Genomic DNA, 27,478 nt, shown 5'->3' on the forward strand with positions numbered 1-27,478 from the left:
GACCACCTGATTCCTTTAGTCGCCTCTTACGACAAGTATGGGTTACTTAAACCAATCACATCATAATGATAGGCTTAAGATCATGCATATCCTGCATGGACTATTTGTGTAACATTGCAGTGTATATGAATGAAAATGTTTTGTTTTCTAGTCGGATTTTGAGGTAAACATACCTTTAATCACGGATCAAGGCAGCCGTATCCAGGGTATTATACCCGTTCTGTTATGTAACCTTGTCCCCTTTGCTAACAGAACTTCATGTGGTAAAAGATAGCACTTGCTTTCTACCAAAATTATCTCTCAAATGCAATCATATCTTTTTTGCAAATATTTGGTATGAATCTGATTTTTGATAATCTCATTTTGATTTCCTGTTTTGAGCAAAATGCCCACTATTTCTGAAATGAATAACCTTTCTGTCAACATGAAAAAAGTGACATCCGTTGTGCCATCATTGATATCAGCCTTTGTGATGACCAGAAGATAAATGTCAGAGTATCCTCTTCGTCCTAGCTGTGGATAGAGACGGTCTGTACTGCAACCGAACACATCAACACTGTTTTGTGACAGAACATGATGATAGCAGGACATTGATGACTGTTTGATGTGTCACACGTGACGTCAATTGCTCCTTTAGGCAGACTCTTAATAGCTCTCTATCAGGAAACAATCATCCATATATGATGCTGGTGATATTTTGTCTGTAGATCAGCAAGGATGCTTCTTTGTAATATGAACAGCAATGGCTCTGGCACAGTAGCTGTCCACAGTTTGAGGCTATTTGGGATGAGATGGATTCACCTTTCGTCATTTCATCTTTTGAGGATATATTAAGGAATTTTGGGGGGAGTATATTTTGAAGAGACATAAATCATCAGTGCAAATTAAATTTCATCATGTTTTCTGGGGGTGTGCAGGGGCTTACACAGGGTTAGACCAGATTAGCCATGTAAAGACATCCAAGTTCCTGTTGCATATGTATTGGAATATCTATGACATTTACTGATTATCATCCAAAACTTCATTAAATATTTTTAACATATGTAAAAATGTAAAAAAATGTATCAATGCTAGATAAAATCATAAAAATATCTCTAACTGGTGTGATTGTACAAAGTGATTTTAGCACTAATTATAAGGTGATCGTAACACCCATACCTTAACATAGACTTATAACGGTTGTAAGGTTGTTTTGTACGTCACCCACCTCCGCAATCTCACCAGTCTGACCTCCAGAGCTCCTTCCAGTATTAAAGTCCCCAGTGTGAGGTGCTGCTCACCTCGGGTTCAGTTGAGGAGACACTCCAGGCAGTACATGCAGGCAGGTCACTGAGGACATGTTGACTCCAGAAGCACTTTGGCTGTGGAGGTTCAGGCTAGACGGCTGTTAAATTGAGAAATTGTTGAACAGTTCCTGAAGTAATCTGAAAAAGTTCATGGCCTGATTTTGATGTATTCTGTTGGCCATATGCTTTCTTGTACCTGTGTTTGCCATTTGGGTATTGATGGCATGGAGTGAACATGTCTTTTTACATGGATGAAATTTTCCAATTTCTTCTTTATAAAACATTGAAGTCTTTGCCAATGCCTGTTGTGTATTTTATTTTGTGACTGATGGTGCAATGAATATATATTTTGTTCAGGCAATATATGGTCGGGGCCCCTGAGTTCAATTCAACTAGTTATTTCAGACAAGATTTATTTACTCAGGACAAGCTGCCTGTTATAGCGTATAATGTTGTGTTGTTGTTGCAATTTCAAAAATGTTTGATTGATGAAGTTCAGATTTCATTAATTATTTCAAGATAAGTTTGTCCTAACACAAGAGATGTCATTTTGAGTGTATATGATGTCAAGTTTGTACTTGACAATTAAAATTAATGTTGCAAGATAATGTGGTGTCTGCTCTATCATACATGACAGTGGGACACGTTTAACGTGATACTCAGCAATATTCCAGCTATAGAGCGGCAGTCTGTAAGTAATCAAGCCTGGACAAGACAGTCCAGTGATTGATATCATGAGCACCAATCCATGCAATTGGGAGACAATGACATGAATCAACCAGGTCGGCAAGCCTGATCCTGATCTTAGGACAATCATAGGTTGCTGAAGACGTATTGTCACCCAGGTTGACACTATATAAGTATGAAATGGATGGGTATTGTGCCCTAGTTACAACTAAACATCTGAGGTAGTTTGACTGTTTCCCAGTATGACCAGCTGCATATTGTCAGGCCAGGTTGAGACTGTGTTATTGTTTCTGGTGGATGAAAACCATGTGGCCTACAGCTGGAAGGGGGGAAGTGTATGTGCCAAATCTTCCCCCTTGCCCTCCCCCTCCCTCACTCCCTCCACCCCCTGCTTAGCCCATTCACTGTAACAACAGCCTGCCGGGACTAAATGGGCAGCACCACAAGACTTGAGAAAATCTCAGAAACTAGCATGAACCATGTTCACGTACATCTCCAAAGTTTTTGACTATGGTCTCACTTGGATTGGATGTAACTGTCGCAGCCGACACAGGAATGCAGGTAAGGTTACGTCCATCCACACCGGGGCTTCGTTGTCTTTAGTGCAAGGTCACTGGCTCCAAACTTGAACGTGAGCAGAGCTAATGGCCTGTGTTAGACATAATGGAGGGAGATCTTTCCACTAGATTTAGTTTCTGTTGTGCATCTTCAACATTCTGACACTAATTCTGCCGTAACTCTAGACCCTGGTGTTTGCCTGGGTTATGTGAAGGCTTGCATGGTTTCACGCATGGTAACAAAATGGCAGAATGACCCAGGAACATGGAACCACAATTACCAATGTACTGTTATCTCCTTATGGGAATTGGTATGGAACCGATATTGTAGTCAGATTATTTACTCATGACTGCCTTGGCAGTGTGTCAGAATGGGTGCAACTACCTTCTATAAATATATGACAATGCTCAAGATGGAGAAAAGGCCTACGGAAGGGATTGTGATTTGGGAGAAAACAGTCCTTTGTGACTACAGGGAGGGTTAGGAAAGGAGAGATGCTCCCTCATGATGCCAGTCTTGTTAAAGCATGCCAACACTGATTGGTTCTGGGTCAAGGTGGGAGGTAGGGAGGCTGTGTAGTGGATGTGTTGAATGAAGAGGCGACCCATTTTGTCCTGGCTTCCAGGAGTATGATGTGGGTTATCTGTTAATGGTTGGCAGATCAGATGCCAGCTGTGATTGAGTTACAAGTGGTTATATATGTATACTGAAGCAGCATTCTCAATACTGGTGTCTGATAGGGAGAATTGCTTTTAGTGGAGAATCTAAGACTCTCGTATATAGGAATATGTGTATATAAATAGAAATTATCTTCCTGAAATGGACTGGAATGTAAAGATATGAAAGTATTTAGCTAGAAAGATAAATATGATGGATCCTGAATTGAGTAGGTTTTGGGTTTTCTACTCTTTCAGTCAGCCATCTTTTTGCCATCTGCATGATAAAAAAATGAATCACAGCAACAATGTTTGATGAACTGTTTTATACAAAGCTGACTATATGTAGATGAATTGCTGAATCCATATTTTTTATGGGATTGTCAGTGGGTTTTTTCAAAAACTTATTTATATTTATTCAACCTGGCAATAACTTATCTCTGAGCTCATTGACGTTTGAATAATAAGATTATGCAGTTATCCATCAATCCGCAGTACACCCCTTGAAGATCCGGGTTAGAATAGGTCTTCAACAACGCATGCTTTAATAGGCGACTATCGGGATCGAGTGCTCAGGCTCACTGACTGGAATAATGCAGATCATCGTATCCCTATTGTGTGGATCGATGCTCATGATGTCAATCACTGGATTGTGTGGTCCAGACTCAATTATTTACAGACTGCTGTCATATGGCTGGAATATTGCTGAGTGCGGCGTTAAGCAAGAAACAAATAAACAAACAAATCAGCAACCCATTCATATCTCCCCAGTGAAGATTGTGGTTAGAATTAATCTTCAGCAACCCATGGTTGTCATTAGAGGTAAATAACAGGATATATCAATGCTCATGATGTCAAACACTGGATTGACAGGCCCTGATTCGATATTTACATACCACCGTCATAAAGCTGGAACATTTCTGAAAGCAGAGTTGTCAATACTTATGAGGATCAATAAAATGTCAAGTCTTGAGGAAAATGTGAATATGTTACATAAATTATGTTTGATTGATAGTCATATGGTTTCATGCAGTTGTGTAACATATGCTGTTTTGTGCATGCCTGTATCACTTAGGCTGATGTCTTATGTGAGGCAGATGCCACCTGGGCCAGGCTGTATACCTAATGTCAGGGGAGATTACTCATTTACACATCACTCACGCACATAATGATAACATATGGCCTGACTATTAAAATGTCTTCTTGCCCAAAGGATTACTGTAACACTGTGAGCAGAATGCTTTGGGGGAGGGAACAAAACCCCAATATTTTCGCTGTGATGTTGCGTTATGAGTATATGTACCCATAAGGCATTCCTGTTTCAGGAGACCGCCTCTGTGGTCTATTGGTAGAGCATCGGCCCTGTGAGAGTAAGGTCCGGGGTTCGATCCCCGGCCGCGTCATACCGAAAGACGTTAAAACATGGTACTTGTTGTTACCCTGTCTGGCGCTCAGCATTAAGGGGCTAAAACAAGGACTGGTTGGCTCTGAGTCAGTATACTGTGTCTGAGTGGGGTATTCATGTTAAAACTGCAGCATGGTATCTCAGTGAGCTAGCACTATAAATCGGCATCAGTCAGGACTAGTACAAGCAGCCACACACACACACACGTACATTCACGTCGCTATATAAGTGCCCCATATGAACCCATTTCACCTCACCAAAATGATGGACCTGTTCAGATTCGGGTTAGAATGGTCTTCAGGAAGGATTTTAGTGATACATGTACATAGGAAGGATCAGCATAGCAGGTCCTCAGTTACCATGCTAGTCACATGTTGGTATCAGACATACTGGTTCACTATACAGGCCTCAAAGTTGCAACTAAAATGGTCGCCAATGCGACCTAAATTTCAATTTGTCTGCTGTCTAAAATTCAGAGGTAACCAAATGACTGCCTTGAAAAATATCATGTGCCGACTAAATACTACTGTTACACAAATGTAGACACAAAAAAAAACATGTCTGCTACTAATTGTACTCACAAATAATTCTTCCAAAATTCAACAATGAACCGAAATACATAAATATTAATGTAATTAGTATTTTATTTTTGTTAATAGTTTATTGGATAAGCAAGGATATACCTTTATAAACTAGTAACATAAATTGCATCATTGTTCGAGTCAAACAAAACACAAGTACAATTTCCACTAATAGTTATTTGATAATAGATAATTTCAAATGCTTTTGGATACCTACACTATTGGCTCGACTTCCTAATTTTACCACTGGCTACCTGGAAAAAAAATACTTGTAGCCATATGGCTACTTGGTAAAAATTTAAACTTTGAGGCCTGCTATATATTCAGTTTCATTATGACATGGATTGTTAAGGGGTATCCAAGTTGTGGCGTTGTACTTCAACAGAAGCTGATTGTATTTTTGTATTGCAGGCATTGTACATGAGAACCCCAGAATCGGATCTGATGGAGAGAGTGAGGAGGTGTCTGTCACGTCGGACGAGAAGGAGGATGTCATCTCTCCTGTCCGACTCCGCAACAAGCAGAGGAGGTTTAGTGAGGTAAGCTGCCTTGATACTACCAGGTGCATCTTACAGTTACTATAGCCTTCAGGTCACTTTGTGGAATACCCTGTTAAAGTCTGGGTTAGGAAAAACCTTTGCTTGTTGCATGAGGCAACTAACAGGATTGGGTGGTCAGGCTTGCTGACATGGTTGATGCATGCCATTGGAACCCAGTTTTGTAGATCGAAGGTGATTACCGTATTCGACGTAATAAGCGGCCCGCTCTAATAAGCGCCCACGGCGATATTTGCTGATGTATTGGCTAGTGAACAATCCCAAATGGCACCCCTTCCGATTGATCAATGTACACAAGACTTATTTATTCGCGTATAATATGAAATCATGTGTTATACGCACCCTTAATCATGGGCAATTAAATTCTGGAAAAATATATCTGTCGTACATAAACATTTCAGGCTGTCAGCATAAACCACAAAATTTATCTTTCAACTCTGGTTTTTTTCACCAAAATAATATTCTAATAAGAGCCCCCTTATACGTCGATTAGGGTATGTCAGTTACTTGATGGTCTGGTTCAGACTCGACTATTTACAGACAGACTATCGTCATTAAGCTGAAATATTGTTGACTGCGGTGTTAAACAACAAACACTAACTTATTGGATTGAGCGAGTGAGAATGGTTTTACACCACTTTTAGCAATATCCCAGCAATATCACAGTACGGGACACCAGAAATGGGCTTCACACATTGTACCCATGTGGGGAATCGAACCCAGGTCTTCGGCGTGATGCTTTAACAACCAGCCTACCCCACCACCCCTCTCACTTTTTGGAATAGTCGTCAACAGGTCAGTTGGTGACCTTCAACACCCTTTATATTTCTTGTTTTACTGATTTTCATGGTCAGTATGACAAGAGGCTAATGAAAATTAAATTTTATCCAGTTCAAGTCGAGAATGATTTGTCAAGTCTAGATTGACTTGGCTCTTGGAAATTCAGCATTGTTCTGCGCTCTATTCGGGTTTTACTTTCTATTTTATAGATACATATTTATTTAATATGATATCGTTATTTCTTGGACTATATGTATATCTAACCTTACCATGCAATCCTCCTTGAGCTGCATAGGGACGTATGTTGTGTTGAGGCAGGCAGGTTAGCATGACCATGACGGGGACACATGCACCTGGTTTTTGCCTGACCTTGAGGTAGACCTCACCACCATTGCCATCTGTTCTGTGTTACTGTGGCATTGTGCTTGACTCAAGCTGTACCAGCTGGATAGAAAGTTGTTAATCTACTGGAGAAATTAAATATCTGATTGCTCTTATTGAGTGAACTATAGAATAGTCTCACCCTTGAAGTGCATCATCGTCTGAATGTATCCAGTGCTTGTACCAGCCACTGGGTTGGCATTCATCCACACAACATGGCCATCAGAAATGCTGTCAGGAATTGGTGTTTGCACAGGCTTGAAATGTCTTTAATGGGAATGGGAAGTGTAAGATCAGTCTTGAAATGGCTTTGAACATGGATAATGTGCCTTGGAAATGCATGAATTTATTTAGTTAAAAATTAATATATCTATTTATGGTTTGAAACTGTGATTTGAAACCCGGTTCGCCCAGATTATGCTTCTAGGTTTTGTCATCACTGACTAACCCTGAGTTGCCATTTCATCATACAGCTTCCTACTAGTGTTAGTCTTGTCTCCACCGTAAAGATCGTGGTTAGAATTGATCTTCAGCAAACCATGGTTGTCATTAGAGGCGACTAACGGGATCAGGTGGTCAGACTTGCTGACTTGGTAATGCATGTCATAGTATCCCAATTGCTTAGATCAATGCTCATGATGTCAAACATTGTCTGATCTAGACTTGATTATTTACTGACTGTTATATAGCAGGAATACTGCTGATTGCGGCATTAAACAACAAACAAACAAAAGCTCTTGGGTTTCACATTCGAGACCTACATCACAGGCTTTCCTCCCACATTAAGCTGAAACACCGTGAAATAGCTGGAATACTTTTCAAAGTGGCATTAAATCCAACTCACTAAATTAGAACTTTAAAGAAAGCAATTTATGTACAATCTAGTAATAGTCAGAAGCCATAGAGGTACCACCCTCAAATGACCAATTCTTTAACAGTCAGTTCTGGTTGAGATCTTACTTTGAGTTTGTGGGAATTCACATGCATACAGACCACCATGGAGTGAGGGCCAAACTGCATGAAAGTCAGAGCTTGAAATCATTACACTTCTGGAATATAATCTCATAAACATTGTCTGAACATGTCATGCATACCAGGTTTTCATCTGCAAATGTTGAAATAGTGGTTGCTAGGGCAACATTGATACAACTGTAGCTAATTTTACTGATTGTGAATCCTTGCTTGCTACTTCTTGCTGTTCTTTCATCTTGCTGTAGGGATTGTGTTAAGTATGTTTTCGGTGGCAAAATCTGTGTATACAGACCAATGTGGCAAATCGTGTCTACTGATTCCAACATCTAGTTTGAATTGGACAAACAATATGTATGTGGGCTGGAGTGATTAGATCATACAATTGTCCCTAGGTGACTAATGCTGTGAAAAAATAGGATTTTATGTCTCTTGATAGCTAAAATCATATTACATGAAAGAAAATTGCTGGTTTCCTGTGATGAATTGCAGCTTCTTGTCAATGCATTACAAATATGTGATCCGAAGATGAAAAGAATGTAATAGTTGGAAATAATGGCTAATTTGATATTTCAGTTATATAAGTTGAAGAGATATCAAAGAATTGGTGTTACTTTTCCACAGGACCAGGTAACTAATATTCTATACCAACAAACTCGCAGACGAGAATATTAGTTAATTGATCCTGTGAGTGAACGAGCAATGATAATAACTAGGGCTGTAACGTTTCAACGATCCCTACGATATCATCGATACTTAGGTACACACAATACTTGAATCATCAGTTTGTGAGCTCGTGATATGCTATAAATAGAACAGGAACTAATAGAGTTACCTCCCATAATGGCAGAAGTAGCATTGCGCCACCTGCAAGCATGGCAGATCACAAGGACATGGTAGCTGAGGATGCGCCAACTAACTGTTACATTAAATAACCATCCATTCATTTTTAAATTGTTTTGCTCTTGTGGTTTTCTTTGTTAAATTTCATTAGATAACAATAAATAAATAAATGTATGAAGAAAGGTATTTTAGAGCTGTATTTCAGTGATTTCGTAATTTCTTACTTTTTGATCTGTATCGTGATACCAGTAGTATCATCAGTCCGTATCGTGATACGAATCGTATCTCAAGATACCAGGCAATACTCAGTTCTTATCATAACTCTAATTTTGAATAATCAAAATGACGCTTTGTTCTGTTTTCAGGAGGTGACAAAGAGGTTGTCTCTACCTGCTGACATCCGTCTTCCAGAGAATTTCCTAGCACGCCAAAATCTGACCCTTAGTCCCGATGGCCAGCTGTCTCGGAGGTCACGGAGGAAGTCGCTGGTAGGCACAATCTGTCACAGAAATTGGACGTGATTCTAACCCATTGCAATTATGGAGCACAATATGTCGTCCCCAGCGTCCCTGTTTCGCTGCAACAGGCGACTAATGAAGATTGGGTGGGTTTGGGGACGGATGGTTGTGATACTGAGATTGTTGCTGATGCTGTTAATAGATGGCTGCCAAGATTTCACTTCAATATTGCTGACTGTGGCATAAAACAGCACTGAGTGATGATAGGAACCTTGTTTAAGTCTTAATAACTCACAGTGGTTGTTTTATGTCATTGTATCAGGGATCAAATTCGCTATATCCAAGCTGCACCTGTGCAGGTAATACATTGCTAGTGCAGGTAACTTTTATTGTCAGGTTGCTCCCAGTGCAGGTAACATTTCCCACCACAGCAGTTTTATTTGACAAAGTGGAAAACTGAATTCGTTCAGAACTGGCTGCAAATCTTTTCAAATCCAGGAAACAAAAGTTTATGAAATTAGTAAAATACACAGGTGGTCTGAATGCAGTGAATTGCAGAACTAATTCTTTACAATTACCTCTAGAACAGTCACTCATGAGGTTACAATCATACAATGATATAAAACTGACACTTTGAAACTTCTTTTTGAGGTTGTTTACGGCATATCATGATGTGAAAACAGATTACACAAAATACAATACTGGAGCACATTCTCATATTTATGTTTTCTTTGAATTTAATTAATATTCAAAATAACTGAAAATACAGCGTTTCAATTTATGATAGACTGGTGCAGTCAATATTTTGGTTGTGCAACCTGATTAATTTACACGGTTGCACCTGGTGCAGGTGGTAAAATAGAAAGAAATCATACCCAGTGTATCCTGACTTGTTTGTTTCCAAGTCAGCACTGAAAAAGCTATATGACAAGGTATTATATTATGTGACACAATTTTATGGATAACAACTTCTTTAACACTGTATAAAGCGACGGTTCGGTATAGATCCTTATACCGTTGTCAAGCTGCTGACAGCTGCCTGTAAATAATCAAGTTAAGACTACACAATCCAGTGATTGATATTGTGAGCAACAATCTACCGTCAGGGAACAATGACATGCTATCAGCCAAGTCATTCAATCTGGCCACCCGATACACCCAGATGCCCTTCACAATCAGGAGATAGGTTGCTGGGGACATATTCTTACCCACAATCCCACGGGCATGGACTGGTGCTCACACTTTCAACCCCTGGTTTCCTGAACCTGTAATATTACTTTGTAGGGTGACAGGATACTACAATAATGTTGCTAGGCTTGACTTCACGTATGTCCTTACTGCCCATAACTGCATCATTGAGTCTGAGTGTAGAATAGGTTTTGATATCTCATATATTTCTTTATAGAAATATTGATTGTTTATCTGTCTAGACTGCTTTTAGTTTTGTGTTTATAATGAATTTCAACCAGGCTATTTAAAGGAGAAGCACTTTTTTTTTAATCTTATTTTCTAAAGTTGATATTCATGTACATTGTGATATTACTGCCCGTGAGAGCTTCCCTCACATCATGAGATTGCTGAACTAATATTCTTCCTTTTACCTTTTTTCAGTCTGAAATTGGTTTTGGAAAGATTGAATCTTACACCAAGCTGGACAAGCTTGGGGAGGTAAGCATGGCATTCATAGTTAGGTGGTACAGAGATTGGATTACTAGTTACAACAAGGGGTGTGCTTTTTCATCCAACAACAGTCTTTTCTTGGGATTCCCAAGGGCCAATAACATCAGGACCCAAATTTGAGATTGGAAGAAAAAGAAAAACGTTTTCATCCACACATGATAATAGCACTGAATATTTTACTTTCAGATATGACAAGGAATTGAATTGTGTTCATTAGTGAGCATGCGAATGTTCAGGGAAAAGAACTTTTTTATCTGCACTGTCCTGAATAATAACATTCAGGCAGATTATCAAGTACAGTGAAGTCTCGTTAATCCGACAATTGGCTTTATCCGACACTAATGATGGGAACCGATTAAATCAGTGCTATTTAGACTGTTAATCTGACAGTCTTGCACTCTGACTTCGACACACCTAATTTGCAACGAATTACCGAATTCACTCATTAATCAGTCTCGTTAATCCGACACAGTGATCAGCGTACTCCGTGGTCATCTGCCCATGAGTACGCAGCCCGCGTTTTGATGCGAGATGAATCGGCTGGTAGCTGCATATTACAACGGCTGCAGAGATAAACGTGCTTAACAGTAAACAATTAATGTTTAAGTAAAGAAACAAGATTTATTACATGCTTAGATTACCTCAATCTCATTAAAATCAGATACAAGTTCTCGCTATCACCGATGTCATCTTATTACAAGTCATGTCAGAACAACCTTTCGCGAACTAGGACCTACCAATGAAATGACTAACAGTGAGTCAATGTTAGCCACTTAGAAAGCAGCTTTCTTAAGCTTTGCAGAACCAGTTATAAACTTGCGACTTCCATTCTTTTTAATGCTTTTTAAAGTATTTTGAATAAGTCATACAGTCCATAACATTTGTTTTGTGTTAAACTTTAGAGGTTACATGATTAGAAAACATATTCCGCCAACAATGTAACGTAACAATATGAATATTTTTTTTGTATTTATTTATTACGTGTTTGAATCGTTATCTATCGTGAAGCTGTCTGATTTTTTATCACAAACGTTGATACTACTTAATTTCGTTTATCCGACATACTCGTTAATCCGACATAATCATATACAACCATCGATGTCGGATTAACGGGACTTGACTGTAAATGAATACTTCCCAAGGATGCCTGTAATTCGAGGTAGATTGCTGTTGGTGAGTTGGTGAGTTAGGGAGTCCCTTATAATGCACTATGGCTATATTATAAGCGGGACAATAGGGTAGCAGAGTGGTTAAAGCGTTCGCTCATCACGGCAAAAAACCTGGGTTCGATCCCCACATTGTGAAGCCCATTCCTGGTGTCCCCTGCTGTGATATTGCTGGAATATTGCTGAAAGCAGTGTAAAACCATACTCTCTCACTATGGCTGAGTGGTTAGTGTGTGCATTTGTCCGTCGCATTAAGGAATGGGTTTGAAGCCCAAAGTAGGTACAGTACCTGGAGCCAACATTGATATAACTGTATAGTGCGGCTGGTAAAAATGTTGAAGTGACATAATGTTAAAAAAGGTTCTTTGAGACAACTAATTCTGTAGCACAAACATGAAGACATTTTCTTTCTTCTTTAAAATGAAAAACTCACAACCATAACATAGTCAGCACTGTTTAACTCAGAAAAGAAAGAGTCTGGCTGTCAAAATAACCTTAAAATCATTTGAGTGTTTTTGGTTGTGTTTTTCAACAAAACAAATAGGCATTTATGGATTTATGAGTTTATTCACTATAGTTGAGTATGTAGTTTATGATTTTTCAAACCCTTTCAAATATCACAGTACACTCTCGAAAGTCAGCAATAATTGTTTCAAAAGGTTTCTGTCCAGACAATATATGTACTATATTCTTCAATGATATAACTAAGAAACAAAAGCTGATGTTTTTCTTTGATTAGGGTTGACCTGCTGTAGTTGGCTATATTTTTTTATGTTTATGTCAAACGTTATCCAGATATCCATCATGTAAAATATAGAGTCAAGAGCAGTGTCTGAAACTCAGCAGGATAAACTGAGTGGAAAAAACTGTAGGCCCCGTAGAAAAACTGTAGGCCCCATGGAAAAACTGTAGGCCCCGTGGAAAAACTGTAGGCCCCGTAGAAAAACTGTAGGCCCTGTGGAAGAACTGTAGTCCCTGTGGAAAAACTGTAGGCCCAGTGGAAAAACTGTAGGCCCAGTGGAAAAACTGTAGGCCCAGTGACAAAACTGTAGGCCCCGTGGAAAAACTGTAGGCCCAGTGGAAAAACTGTAGGCCCCGTGGAAAAACTGTAGGCCCAGTGGAAAAACTCTTGTTTCAAACATCTTAGCTGAAGCAGGGAGACATACTCTTGCAATATAAATTACAAAACAAAACCAGTCAACCAGGAGCTGTTACTGCTATCACACCGAGTTCCCAGGGACTCGGTGGTGATAGATGAAGCCTACTTTTATCAGGATAAGCTTGTAAAACGTCTTTGCGACCACATGTTATTTGAATGGTCAAATCTTACTGTTTATGTATAAGAAAGTTGTCACATTTCTTAAAAAATGCTTGATAACTAATTGCTTAAATAAACGGTAGGCAGTAAGGGCCTGCTGAAATTTAAAACTACCAGCCCGAGAACATATCTGTTGGCCTCGGACCTACAGGCTGATGTCTATTTAGAACACTGGTCAAGAGGTGTGTAATAGTTACACAATAGTTGAAACAATGAAGGGGCTGGCAGTCAGAGTGGTCATCATATTTTGTGGATAAATCTTTTGTCTTGCCATAGACATGCTGCTTTCAAAGACAACCTGCTGTCTGGAAGTCACTTTCCACAACCTAACACAGAAGCCGTTTTTTCGCTCCCTGCGATAGACAACATGTTATTGACGGTTGCTAGATTAGATTTAACAGTGTCACTACAAATGGATATCAAGAATGAAGTCCAATTAAATAAGTTGTGTGTCCACATGCATTCTCAACTCTAATGTGATGTGACCATTTGTCTGTTCCTTAGCCAGTTATTGTCACTGATTGTGGAGAAGCAGCAAGTTCCCAATACATGCTGCTTGAGTGAGTCCATAATGTGAGCATCTAGGGAATGCGTGTACTGGTACAATAGCTGTTGAAGCCAGGCCTGATTTCACCTTTATGTGGCCGACTGCCCTTGGTTAACATGTCCTATTCACAGCACTGATACAAGATGAAGCAGCAATTGCATCCTGTCAGCCAAATTGCCTCAGGAGTGAATGCGTAAACTGTTCTCAACCTTGACAACATTTTGGTCACTATTACACAAACTTCTCAGCTCTGGTGACTCAATGTTTGTGCATTTGCTTGTCAGACGGTTCTAGTACCACTTTGCGAATTTACGCTTTGATGGTTTTTCTGCTACCATCATTTGGCTTCAATAAAACTTCAAAGTACATGTGTCAATTTATGTCTAATGGATTTACAACTTGTACAAAGCTGATGTTTCCCAGACTGGTACCTAAGATGGTTCTTGTACTGCCTAAGCCATAAGCTACATAGTGATACATGTCTATGTCTGCCCTGGGACAGGTCCACAAACTTACTTTTACTCTATATAAACCTATGAGAGTCATAGCACTTACAATATCAGTCACAATTCCATTCCACAAAGTAATCTAAGGTTTTTAAGAGGAACAACTGTGGTATCCAATATTGGCAAGTACAATATCAGTAGCACCCTTCTAAAACAGAACTGCTTTGAGGATTTCAAAGGGGTTTGAAAATTTTGTAAAAATATTATTTTTCAAGAAAATGCTGGAAAAAAATAGCTTTGTCTTAGGTTTTACAAAAATAATAAATTCTTCTCTGGACAATTTAGATGTCAAAAGTCCAATTCTCACATGATTGCTACTTTCTCCCAAATACTATTTCATAATACAGATGCTCAGATACAGAGGACCCGTGAAGACACCGGGGTAGAATAGGTCTTCAGCAACCCACGTTTGCTGTAAAAGGCTACTATGCTTGTCGTAAAAGGCGACTAACGGGATCAGGTGGTCAGGCCCGCTGACTTGGTTTATGCATGTCATTGGTCCCAATTGCGTGGATTGATGCTCATGATGTCAATCACTGGATTGTTTGGTCCAGACTGGATTATTTACAGACCACCGTCATATAGCTTGAATATTGCTGAGTGCGGCGTTAAACAACAAACCAACTAACCAATCAATCAGATACAGAAATATAAATTTATCCTTTAAAGTCGACTGGAAAGTTTTATGGCCTGATGTTTTGGGACATCCCCCCAAAGTTAAACTGAAACTAGTAATCAGGGTTTAACATTTGGCAATGTTGCTCGGGCAAGAAGGCTACTACTCACAGCTGTCCTTGCTGATAAGCTGATTGTGTTCTGGATCAGTCAAAATATAAGTTCATCATCTTTCCAGGGAACATATGCAACAGTGTTCAAAGGGAAAAGTCGACTTACTGACAACCTGGTAGCCTTGAAGGAAATCAGGCTGGAGCATGAAGAAGGCGCTCCCTGTACCGCCATCAGGGAAGGTGAGTTATCTGCCCCCTGTACTGCCATCAGGCAAGTGAGTTATCTTCCCCATGTACTGCCATCAGGCAAGTGAGTGATCTGCCCCCTTTTCTGCAATGAGGCAAGTGAGTTATCTGCCCCTCTCCTGCCATCAGGAAAGGGAGTTATCTGCCCCCTGTTCTGCCATCAGGAAAGGGAGTTATCTGCCCCCTGTTCTGCAATGAGGCAAGTGAGTTATCTTCCCCATGTACTGCCATCAGGCAAGTGAGTGATCTGCCCCCTTTTCTGCAATGAGGCAAGTGAGTTATCTGCCCCTCTCCTGCCATCAGGAAAGGGAGTTATCTGCCCCCTGTTCTGCCATCAGGAAAGGGAGTTATCTGCCCCCTGTTCTGCAATGAGGCAAGTGAGTTATCTTCCCCATGTACTGCCATCAGGCAAGTGAGTTATCTGCCCCCTGTTCTGCAATGAGGCAAGTGAGTTATCTTCCCCATGTACTGTCATCAGGCAAGTGAGTTTTCTGCCCCCTGTTCTGCAATGAGGCAAGTGAGTTATCTTCCCCATGTACTGTCATCAGGCAAGTGAGTTTTCTGCCCCCTGTTCTGCAATGAGGCAAGTGAGTTATCTGCCCCTCTCCTGCCATCAGGAAGGGGAGTTATCTGCCCCCTGTTCTGCCATCAGGAAAGGGAGTTATCTGCCCCCTGTTCTGCAATGAGGCAAGTGAGTTATCTTCCCCATGTACTGCCATCAGCATGCTCCTCACAGCGATATTACGTTCCCGGAGCTCTCTATACTATCGCTGCCACCAGTCAAAACTCCCCACTGTGAATAGGTGGCCACAACCATGCTTGGAGTTGAACTCGCAACCGAATGACCGTTATGTTTACATGTCTGGCTGAAATCTTTGGGAGTTTCATACCCTGATTGAGAACTGCCTCTATTGTCAATTTGAATTTCTGTTTTATTAAAACTATCGTGTTATTGATATAGTAAGAATGTAAGGGAGAAGTTGGTTGATTTTCCGTTAGTCTGCAATCTCGAACCAATCTGATTATCAAAACAACAAAGTAAATTCATCCTGGAAAACATGGTCAGTCGTAAACCTTTTCAAATTGAAATATGATGGCATTCCCAAAGACATAAACAAAAGTATAAACATTACTACATATGGGGTTGGAGGGCAAATTTCAAGATTCTTGAAATGGCCGCACCCACACTGGTGGCAGCGATGTTACCGAGAGTGTAACGAAGGTGTCACGCGCTGGGAAGGAGCTTGTGCCATCAGGCAAGTGAGTTATCTGCCCCCTGTTCTGCAATGAGGCAAGTGAGTTATCTTCCCCATGTACTGTCATCAGGCAAGTGAGTTATCTGCCCCCTGTTCTGCAATGAGGCAAGTGAGTTATCTTCCCCATGTACTGTCATCAGGCAAGTGAGTTATCTGCACCCTGTTCTGCAATGAGGCAAGTGAGTTATCTGCCCCTCTCCTGCCATCAGGAAGGGGAGTTATCTGCCCCCTGTTCTGCCATCAGGAAAGGGAGTTATCTGCCCCCTGTTCTGCAATGAGGCAAGTGAGTTATCTTCCCCATGTACTGCCATCAGGCAAGTGAGTTATCTGCCCCCTGTTCTGCAATGAGGCAAGTGAGTTATCTTCCCCATGTACTGCCATCAGGCAAGTGAGTTATCTGCCCCCTGTTCTGCAATGAGGCAAGTGAGTTATCTTCCCCATGTACTGTCATCAGGCAAGTGAGTTATCTGCACCCTGTTCTGCAATGAGGCAAGTGAGTTATCTGCCCCTCTCCTGCCATCAGGAAAGGGAGTTACCTGCCCCTGCACTGCAATCAAGGAAATGTTGTCTGCCCAGCCACACTTAGATTCTCTTTAGTGTAAGTGATAGTGATGGGAAATGTTAACGAAACTGAAAACAGTGTCCCCACTGACAGGATGGTGCTCCATTAGGATAGATACAGGTCAGGGCTTCTAGTGTGCCTCATCTCCAAGCCATGTACTCCAGCCCTGGTTCACAGAGTACATGGTAATTAGATAGTTCCTTTGCCTCATTTTCTGTTATATTGAAAGTTTGTATGTTATTTAAAACAGATTAAAAATTGTATACTTCCCAGGGAGTGGAGAATAAAATCGAAAGCAGACTGATCCATTCACTGTGGTAGGCCTAGTAATGTACCCCTTTGCTCAAGTTTGTGGATTTGGTGCATTATTTATATGCACATTATTAAGATAGGAGATATATTGTGTTCATTTTGAAAAGATATCCAGTGTTCATACATCATTCATAGCTCTTTTTCAAAAACCTTTGCTTGCAATGAGAGGCGACTATGCTTGTCATAAGAGGTGACTAACGTGATCGAGTGGGCAATCTTGCTGACTTGGTTGATGCATGTCATCATATCCCAAATGCGTAGTTCGATGCTCATGATGTCAATCACTGGATTTTGTCTGGTCCAGACTTTATTATATACAGGCTGCGATCATACAGCTGGAAAATTGCTGAGTGTGGCGTCCAAAAACAAACAAATATCACAGTTCTTTTGCAATGTCCTGCATATAGAAATGTCTGAAATTTCTAGGTGACTTGCCCTCAGATTATCTGTGATTTCCCAAAGAAGTTATGATCAAATAAATATGAATGTCTTAAATCAGAAAATAAATGTCATTGAATTTGAGATATTCAAAATTTCAAGGCTCTCGAGAAAAAACATCAGGTGTCTTACAGCAGTATTTGTAAATATTTTTAATAAATTAAATGATTTGTGTGACTGCAAATTGAAGGGCGAGTGGAACATGTACTGAACAACATGATATTTGAGATGTACTTTAATTTGCCAACCCATGTCTGTTTCAGTGTCCCTGCTAAGAGATCTGAAGCATGCCAATGTCGTCACGCTACATGATATAATTCACACGGAGAAGTCTCTGACACTTGTCTTTGAATATCTCGTAAGTAGCACCCACCTGTACAGCCTGTAGTGATAAGCTCTTTGAGATGAATATAAAACACAAAGGACTAAGTCAGCTGCCATCTCTTATCTGTGCAAGACCTTGATTTTTTGGGCAGTGCAGGGTATAAACCTGTTGGTGTTTGGGGACTATTACTGCATTTTGTCTGAATAACAAAATAATGCTTGTGTGGACAACAGAGAGCATGTACGTAGTTTTGTCACCGTCTTTGTGGTTGTGTGGATAGAGAGTCTGCCCGGAGAGCTGAAGGTGGTTAGATCCTTGGCAGCGTCATAAAACTTAGAAGACATTAAGACCATCAGTGGGTCGCACGTCGCTTTTATCTTGGCAGAGAGGCTAAACGCATTTCACTTCACTTCACCTGTTTTTAGATTGGTGTCCTGTGGAGACTAATGATGGAAGAATGATACAATGTGCCTGCCTCTGTTTGTTGTTGATCGACATCAGAAAGTTTTGATTCTAGATTGTCAGTGTGTTTGTGATGGATTTCGTTCCTTGTAATCTTCAAGAAGCCACCTGACAGGAGTCTTCTACTTCTGCTGGAAGGAGTGTAACAATATATCAAAGTATCAAACTATTGCAATTGTTAGTCCTATGTCTGTCCATCCTTCTGTCTTTCCGTCCTTCCGCTTTTCAAAGTGGACAAATTTTCCTTAAAAACTATTTAAGTTAGATTAATATTTAGTTGATTAACATAAATATTATGCCTTAAAGTTGGTTTACTACTATTGCAATACGACCCATGAAGATCCGGAGTAGAATAGGTCTTCAGCAACCCATAGTGGGCGACTCACAGGATTGGGTTGTTAGGTTCGCTGACTTGGTTGGTGCATGTCATTGTATCTGAATTGCGTGGATCGATGCTCATGATGTAAATCACTGGATTGTCTGGTCAAGACTTGATTATTTACAGACTGCTGTCATACAGCTGGAATATTGCTGAGAGCAGCATTAAACAATAAATAAACAATAAAATATAACGATTGCAATACAATCGCAGTTGTGCAAATATCCCCAATAGTCTACCTATTGTAAGGAGTCTTGTACTTCCTTCCTTGTTTCAGGAAAAGGATCTCAAACAGTATATGGATGACTGTGGCAACATAATGAGCATGACCAATGTTAAGGTAGGTGGCAGGAATTATCTCCCTTGTAAGGAAGTTTTACTCGTATATATTCAGTCTGACAATAAATTGTGAAAAAATTGCTTCCACATTTCATAAAAGTTGTTTGTATTTTAGAATCAAATCCACAGTTCTGTGCCATATTTGACAGATTGAAGGGATTATCCTCTGTTTTGTGGAGATTCCAGTGCAGGAGATAAGCTAACATTAACTGGTGATATTAAAAGAATATTATTGGAGTTCATATTTTCTTGTGTTATTTTCCAGATATTTTTGTACCAGTTATTACGAGGTTTGGCGTACTGTCACAAACGTCGTGTTCTCCATCGAGACCTGAAACCACAAAATCTTCTAATCAACGAGCGTGGGGAGCTGAAACTAGCAGACTTTGGTAAATTTTTCAACCTGTTCAAATATTGGTATAAGAAACATAGTACACGAGACATGTGATAGGTACCATGACCTCTCCTTGTTACATTTCATACAGTGTGCGACTTTACCCACTAGTCAGAAGCCAGAGCCCAGTAAGATCAGCTTATTATAGTTCATTTCACATTTAGACAGTTTCCTGATTAGCACACACTGTACATACCCTGAACAAAACATGCAGACACAGCCTTTGTGTGACATTAATCAGGGCCCCATTCCACAAAGTGATCTTAGCGCTAAGTTGATCATAATTTCCATTCTTACATTGGCTCACGATAGTCATAGTGCTAAGATTGCTTTTAGATTTCGTAGATCTGAAGTAACCTATGCTTCTTGTAAGAGACCCATGAAGATTCCAGGTTAGAATTGGTCTTCAGCAACCCATGTTTGTCGTAAGAGGTGTCTAACAGGATCGGGTGGTCATGCAGGCTTGATGACTTGGTTGATGCATGTCATCATATCCCAATTGCGTGGATCAATGCTCATGATGTCAATCACTGGATTGTCTGGTCCAGACTGGATTATTTACAGACCACCGTCATATAGCTTGAATATTGCTGAGTGCGGCGTTAACAACAAACAAAATTCTTAGCATACATCATGATGGTGAAATCACTTGATTGTTGATTCTGGGAGTAGAATCAACGAGCTCCGAAGGGGTAGGTTGGATCTACTGATGGAATAAACAGATTTGAGTGATTTCTTTGACTTACCGTAATCCATGTTATGGTTCAAACATAATATCTCTATGATTTTGCGTAATAACCTACAGTGGTGTCAGTTATACTTGTTTTAAATACACATTCAGAATGACCAGGGAATTCCTCAGTCAGAATCAACTGCAACGGCAACAGCCAGACCTCATCATAATGGTTTTAATAAGTGTCAGTATATGTAAATGTCAATGCAAGTGAGTAACTTTAGCATAAAGGGCAAAATAGCTGTGAAAATTATATGAATGGACCAGTGAAATGACGACACCAGGGGTTCGTGAAAAGGGTAAGCATGTCCTGCCCTACCGGTAAACCAACTCTACTGTGCAATAGACATGTAATTGTGAGCAATATACAACGTGAAATAACAACTTGCAATGGGTGTAGGTCCCCATGTGTTTGTAGTTATGTGATGAGGAGATGCCAGCTTGGATGCGAAGGGCAACAGCTCACATGAGGGCTGACATTTGGACATCCTGGCACTGTCTGATAACGGACAGATTAATGTTAGGAAGCTATTGGGCACATGTCACTTCATGCCTCCATACATCAGGGGGGGGGGGGGGGGGGGGGGTCACTGAATACTTGCCGAACGCTAGATACGCAAAGCTACATCTTGATGAACTTTTACTTCAATATATTATGTATTATATATTTGAACGTGGAATTTGAGAATTAGTATGAAATATGTGTTGTAAGTGATCCCATGCATTTGACACTGAAGTTGACTTAAGTTATATCTTTATTCAAACCTTATAAATAATAAGAAGGAATGGGTGCACAGTCAGAAAGAAACACAAACATCAGTGGACATAGAGTTCTAGATATATTTTGTCATAAAACAATACATCACGTGACTAACCATGGATCTGGGTAGTCCTATGGGTACCCGACCCATGAAGATCCGGGGTAGAATAGGTCTTCAGCGACCCATGCTTGCCGTAAAAGGCGACTCGGCTTGTCGTAAAAGGCGACTCGGCTTGTAGTAAAAGGCGACTCGGCTTGTCGTAAAAGGCGACTAATGGGATCGGGTGGTCAGGTTTCTTTGACTTGGTTGATGCATGTCATCGATCCCAATTGCGTTGATCGATGCTCATGATATCAATCACTGGATTGTCTGGTCCAGACTCGATTAATTACAGACCGCCGTCATATAGCTGGAATAATGCTGAGTGCGGCATAAAACAACAAACCAACCAACCAACCTATGGGTACCCAGGTCCTACTCAGTACCCACCCAACCCGGGTACCCCGGTACCCGAGTTACTCGTCCCAGCCCTAATAAGCAGTACTTAATTGTACAGTTAAATTGAGAATTATGCTATAGGAGTTTGTTGCAAGACAGGCCTCCAGTACCTAATTCTTGTCCAGTACAGGGATAAACACATGAGCGAGAGGGCTAAGCTGATGTACAACAAGAAGTACTGACTTCTGGCATTGCCCAGGAAGGCCATATCATGATGTCATGGCTATCAACACTTTGGGGTTAGATGCTGGGAATACATATTCTACTTTGGAAACAATGTCACGAAACTCACACTGACATGACCTCAACAATTTTGGGGTTTGATGTCATTAACATTGTGACATTGTTACACGTCACATCAACATTAATGTGTGTACCAGTCAACAGTGATGTAGTTTGTCAGATCAGTAGATTTTCATTGACTCACTTTGATTAAATGTTTTGCAAATAAGATCACAAATGGCTACCGACTTATATGTTTGTGTTTCCTGTTTTAGGTTTAGCCCGAGCAAAGTCAATTCCAACCAAGACATATTCAAATGAAGTGGTCACATTGTGGTAAGATAATATTTCAGTTGTACTTAAAGTTGTAATTTTATCATGTTTGTTACAACTATTCATCAGAGCATTGTTAAATATTTGGTTACTATAATCCTAGCCAGACATTTCTATAATAGTCTGCTGAGATGAAAGCATGATGAAATCCTTAGTGATGTAGGGGGCACTGGTGGCCCTGTCAAGTTAGGTGCTGCAATTTGCTGTGCAGAGTTATGTCCCTGAGACAGACAAGATCCCATGATCGTTCGTTTGAATCCAAGATTTACCCTGATTATGCTTCTTGGTTTGTCAGCACCATACCCGTGTTCATGGGTTTCACCAAAGTGGTAAACGTCTGAGACCTGCATCACCTTGGGCTTTCCTCCCACATTAAGCTGACATGCCCTGATTTAACTGAAATAATGTTAAAAGCGGCATTAAACCCAACTTATTCAGTCACTCATTGTGTGACATAACGAATCATGTTATGAACTGTTTGTGCAGGTACCGCCCACCGGATGTGTTGCTCGGGTCCACGGAGTACTCAACACAGATTGATATGTGGTATGTAACTTTCTCCTTAGTTAAGTGTTACCCAGTGAAGAGAATCACGTGGATCTTCATCTTGTCCTGTCATATACTTGGGCCAACGGATCAATGTTATTATCATATTCTAATATTTTGTGTGTTTTCTTGAAATCATGTATCCGAGACCTGTTGTTATTAGGTTTTATCAATCTGGGAAGTTTTTCAGATCTTATATAATTTCTCAAATATTTTTGGTTGCATGTTAATTTGTGGCTATGGTAATGATGCACAGGTGGTTTAATAAAAGTGTATCTAAATAATTCTTCTCAATGTATTATGGGCAATTGTTAATTGTATCGATAGCTTTCATTAGATCTATAGTAAGCTATGCTTGTTGTAAGAGTCCCATGATTGTCGAAAGAGGCGATGAACGGGATCAGGTTGTCAGGCTCGCTGATTTGGTTAATGCATGTTAACCTATCCAAATGGCATAGGTCAATGCTCATGCTGTCTGTCTCTGGATTGTCTGGTCCAGACTTGATTATTTACAGACCGCTGTTTCATGGCTGGAATATTGCTGAGTGTGGCGTTAAACAACAAACAAAACAAAATGTAAGAGGTGATAAGCTCAGTGGTCAGGCTCGGTGACTTTGCTGATTGTGTTGGAGTTGCTTGTAATATCAATCATTGGTTTGTCTGGTCTAGACGCCCATCTGATTCCTCACATGCCACTCACCTTTCCATTCACTCACCACTCACTCTCTCACTCATGCCTCACTCCTCCGGGATAGAATTGGTCTTCAGCAACTCATGCTTGCCGTAACAGGCGACTATGCATGTCGTAAGAGCCGGCTTACAGGATCAGGTGGTCAGGCTTGCTGACTCGGTTGATGCATGTCATCATATTCCAATTGCGTGGATCGATGCTCATGATATCAACCACTGGATTGTCTGGTCCAGACTCGATTATTTACAGATCACTGTCATATAGCTGGAAATATTGCTGAGTGCAGCGTTAAACAACAAACAAACAAACACACAAACAAACTGACTCCCATCGGTACAAGCTGGCTGTGTTGTGTCTGCAGGGGAGTTGGGTGTATTTTCTACGAGATGGCATGCGGCAGGCCGCTGTTCCCTGGCTCCACAGTGGAGGATGAGCTCCACCTTATCTTCAAGACACTTGGAACTCCTTCAGATGAAGAGTTCTCAGGAATCGCGACCAATGAGGAGTTTGTCTCCTACAACTTTCCATTCTACAGACCAGAACCTCTCATCAATATAGCACCAAGGTCAGTTTCTATATGTGAACTATTTGATCAGGACTGTCTATTTCAGCTAAAGGGGACAGTAAATCAACTATTCTGCAGCCTTGTGTGTACACAATAGGCGATAAGCCCTGAGCTTACTCGGCCATGTGACCATGCCGTGGGTAAAGGCTTATCACATGACCAGGCCTTTATCTTGTTCACATGGAAACAGACTCACTTTTCTAAAATAAGATGAGACAAGCCTAATACATACCTTTTGGTGCAGCACTTTACAAATTGTTATGTTGTCCACAGTTGTCTGTTTGTCATTAACTTTTGCATCTTCGACATCTCCTCTCAAGCTACAAATCCTTTGGTGGAAAGTTTGTATGAATGTTTGATAGGCAATCCTTAAAAGCTGACGGAAGCTAAAGTAGACACAAATTATGGATAACAACTTCTTTATTTACTTTAAGGCGACTTTGGGATAGATCCTTATGCTTTCTCAAGCAAGGCCATAAATTATTGTTACTTTGTTTGTATGAATAAACTCAGCTATGGTGTCGCTTAAAGTTGCTCACAGAATTTGTTTCTGATTTTAGATATGGTTGCCACAGCCACCAGAAACATTTCATTGGGTGTTGACATGTGTAAAGCAAATATTCCTGATTCCTTTTATTTCAAAGTGAAGAAAATTAAACTGTAACTCTGCCAAGTCCATGTGCAGGAATTATATGTCAACTATTTCTGTGTCACATTCATCTGTGTCATGTCTGGATAAATGTTAATGTGTCATTCAAGAAGTCATATCAGTACTGTAATACAGTACTTTAATAGCTGTTTTTCACAAAACACTTTCTGTTAATGATTCCTTTGACTCTGTAAATTCCTTTCTTTGCAGATTGGATTCTGATGGTTTAGACATTCTGTCCAGATTTTTGAAGGTAAGAAACACTGAATTTGATTTTTCACTATTTTCACTAATAAAGTATTGAATAAAGATTTTCTACCGTGAAACAGTCACCCACTCAAAAATGTCTGAGTCAACATGGCTATACATAAGCTGACTTGGAACTGTGTGATATATATTTTTATATATTGAGTCAGTTCCATGCCCAAATTGCATCCAATTCGTAAATCAACATCTCCAAACATCCAGTCATATTTATCCCCGAACGGGCCACCGAGAATGTCCCTATCAAGTGTTGTGTAGTATTTTTCTCCTGCATTGGAATTGGGTACGGATCAGCACACCATTGATATTGACAGGACACGGGAAGACCCAGCAACCCATGCTTGCCGTAAACGACGACTATACTTGTCATAAGAGGCGACTAACGGGATCGGGTGGTCAAGTTCGCTGACTTGATTGTGGATCGATGCTCATGATGTCAATTACTGGATTGTATGGTCCAGATTTTTTACAGACCGCTGTCATATAGCTGGAATATTGCAGTGTGTTGCGTTAAACATCAAACACACAAACAAATGATATTGACAGCTGTATCAATCACTGGAGTGTCTGGTCTATTGATTGTTTACAGGATGCCCTCTTATGGCTGGAATTCATTTGTATATATTTTAATGTGAAGTTTACGCAATATACAGCTTTTCCATTGGACAAGAGGTCCGCAAAACTGACAGCAAAACTGAAGTTCTAACTGTGTGATAATCTGTGTTTGTCCAGTACGAGGGGAAGAGCAGGATATCGGCTGCCCAGGGGATGAAGCAGCCATTCTTCACCAGCTTCGGGCCTTCAATACTACGGCTGCCTGACAGTAAGTGGCTTGTTCAGACCATGTCCCAATCTCATTACAATCAGATCTTAGTTCTCGCTGCAGCTAAACAAAGATCTGAGGACATCCAATTACGGGTCACGTCAGGCCGACCTTTCGCAAACTCTGACTGACCAATGGAACTACTGACAAGAAGTCGACATTAGCCAATCAGAAGGCAGCTTTCTCGTGCTTTACGGCACTAACTTTCAAATTGGCAACTACACTCCGAAACATATTTTGACAAATTCTCTTAAAAATTTGAAACCTGAACAAAAGAACGTTCTCAGATGGCTAATATATGGTCTAGATTGTATGGATTCAGTCGTTAAGCCCATAACTATCGTTCGGAATACCTCGTTTTAAAGTTTTCGAGGCTGCATGATTAGAAATCACATTCCGACTGTCACTTTCATGATCTGGTAAGTAACGCTCTGATGGGTCGGATGAAAGGACGTTCTGACATGACCCCTTATGGGATGTCTTCAGATATCTGTTTAGCGGTAGCTAGATTTAAGATCTGATTTGAATGAGATTGGACCATGTCCATGTCACTGATTCAGGATGTAACTTAGCTGTGGTCTGTAGCCCGAGTCTAGTAAACGTCTTTAGGTCCATACACTAACACAAAGATTTACTGAAAGTGTTTTCAAGAGAAAGGTTTGGGCTAATAGACTCAAAGTGTTTGGTACCAACTGCTGATTAACATAAGGACAGTTTTGATGTTTCAATAGTATTGGGTTAGTTAAAACTATTGCCAAAGAATTTTAATAATCTGACAAGTAGTTTTTATTGTCTTAATAAGATTATGAAGTTTCTTGATGAATACCTATGTGTCTCTTTGGACAAGATGTATGCCGAATCCAAGTTAATTGAAAAATAAATGTATTCGTCAACGGTTAACGCAGTTTATGATTGCATCTGTAAGATTATTGTAATATTAGCCCAACAACATTTTGAGGGATGATAAACATGCAAGTATACATGATTTATTCATTGACAACTTGGCTGATCTGTGAACAACTGTAGTTAACCTGTTAGTAAACTCAAATACATACCTTGATCCACCTAAATGAAGAGTCTGATGAAGTGTCCATGCGTATATTGGATGTGGGTTGTGGGATCTGACTGTGGCCTGTTGCACTTGCAGCTGTTTCCATATTCACACTACCAGGAGTGTCTCTACATCGGGACCCCGGGATGAGGTCGTCGTCCGTAGCAACATCAGGTCAGTACAGCCAGCACTGGTGCACAACACAAATTGCATATTTAATACAAGAGGTGGGGTAAGCTTGGAAGCAAAAGCATTTTGTGGTCTCACCGAAGACCCGGGTTTGATTCCCCAATAGGGTACAGTGTGTTGCAATCTAAAATGAACTCTGATCTTAGTGCTTGCATCCAAATGGATCAGGTGGTAGGGCTCGGTGACTTTGTCATTGTACCCGATAGTATGAATCATGGCTCATAATAGTAATCACTGGATTGTGCAGTCCAGAAGGAATTATTTACACACTGCAGTCTTATAGCTGGAATATTGCTGAGTGTGGCATTAAATAACAAAACAAACAAACATTAAT

At 40.3% G+C, this 27,478-nt stretch overlaps 1 protein-coding gene across 4 annotated transcripts in view; it reads left to right on the forward strand.

The window, feature by feature from the left end:
* LOC139446123 (cyclin-dependent kinase 17-like) overlaps positions 1-27,478 on the forward strand; it is a 112,611-nt gene that overhangs the window by 78,587 nt on the left and 6,546 nt on the right. For 3 of the 4 annotated variants that reach the window (XM_071227406.1, XM_071227405.1, XM_071227408.1), the window contains 13 exons: positions 5,585-5,712; positions 9,069-9,191; positions 10,773-10,829; positions 15,232-15,346; positions 18,184-18,278; positions 19,364-19,426; positions 19,691-19,814; positions 22,309-22,369; positions 22,853-22,912; positions 23,965-24,168; positions 25,028-25,070; positions 25,814-25,904; positions 27,052-27,129. In XM_071227406.1, the coding sequence (XP_071083507.1) occupies positions 5,585-5,712; positions 9,069-9,191; positions 10,773-10,829; positions 15,232-15,346; positions 18,184-18,278; positions 19,364-19,426; positions 19,691-19,814; positions 22,309-22,369; positions 22,853-22,912; positions 23,965-24,168; positions 25,028-25,070; positions 25,814-25,904; positions 27,052-27,129 (1,242 nt within the window). Of the gene's footprint in view, positions 1-2,429; positions 2,535-5,584; positions 5,713-9,068; positions 9,192-10,772; positions 10,830-15,231; positions 15,347-18,183; positions 18,279-19,363; positions 19,427-19,690; positions 19,815-22,308; positions 22,370-22,852; positions 22,913-23,964; positions 24,169-25,027; positions 25,071-25,813; positions 25,905-27,051; positions 27,130-27,478 lie in introns of those variants that run through there. The other variant, XM_071227407.1, reaches the window with a different exon arrangement.

This window comes from Haliotis cracherodii, unplaced genomic scaffold, assembly GCF_022045235.1.
Source record: "Haliotis cracherodii isolate W230 unplaced genomic scaffold, xgHalCrac1.p SCAF_6, whole genome shotgun sequence".
Taxonomy (NCBI): domain Eukaryota; kingdom Metazoa; phylum Mollusca; class Gastropoda; order Lepetellida; family Haliotidae; genus Haliotis; species Haliotis cracherodii.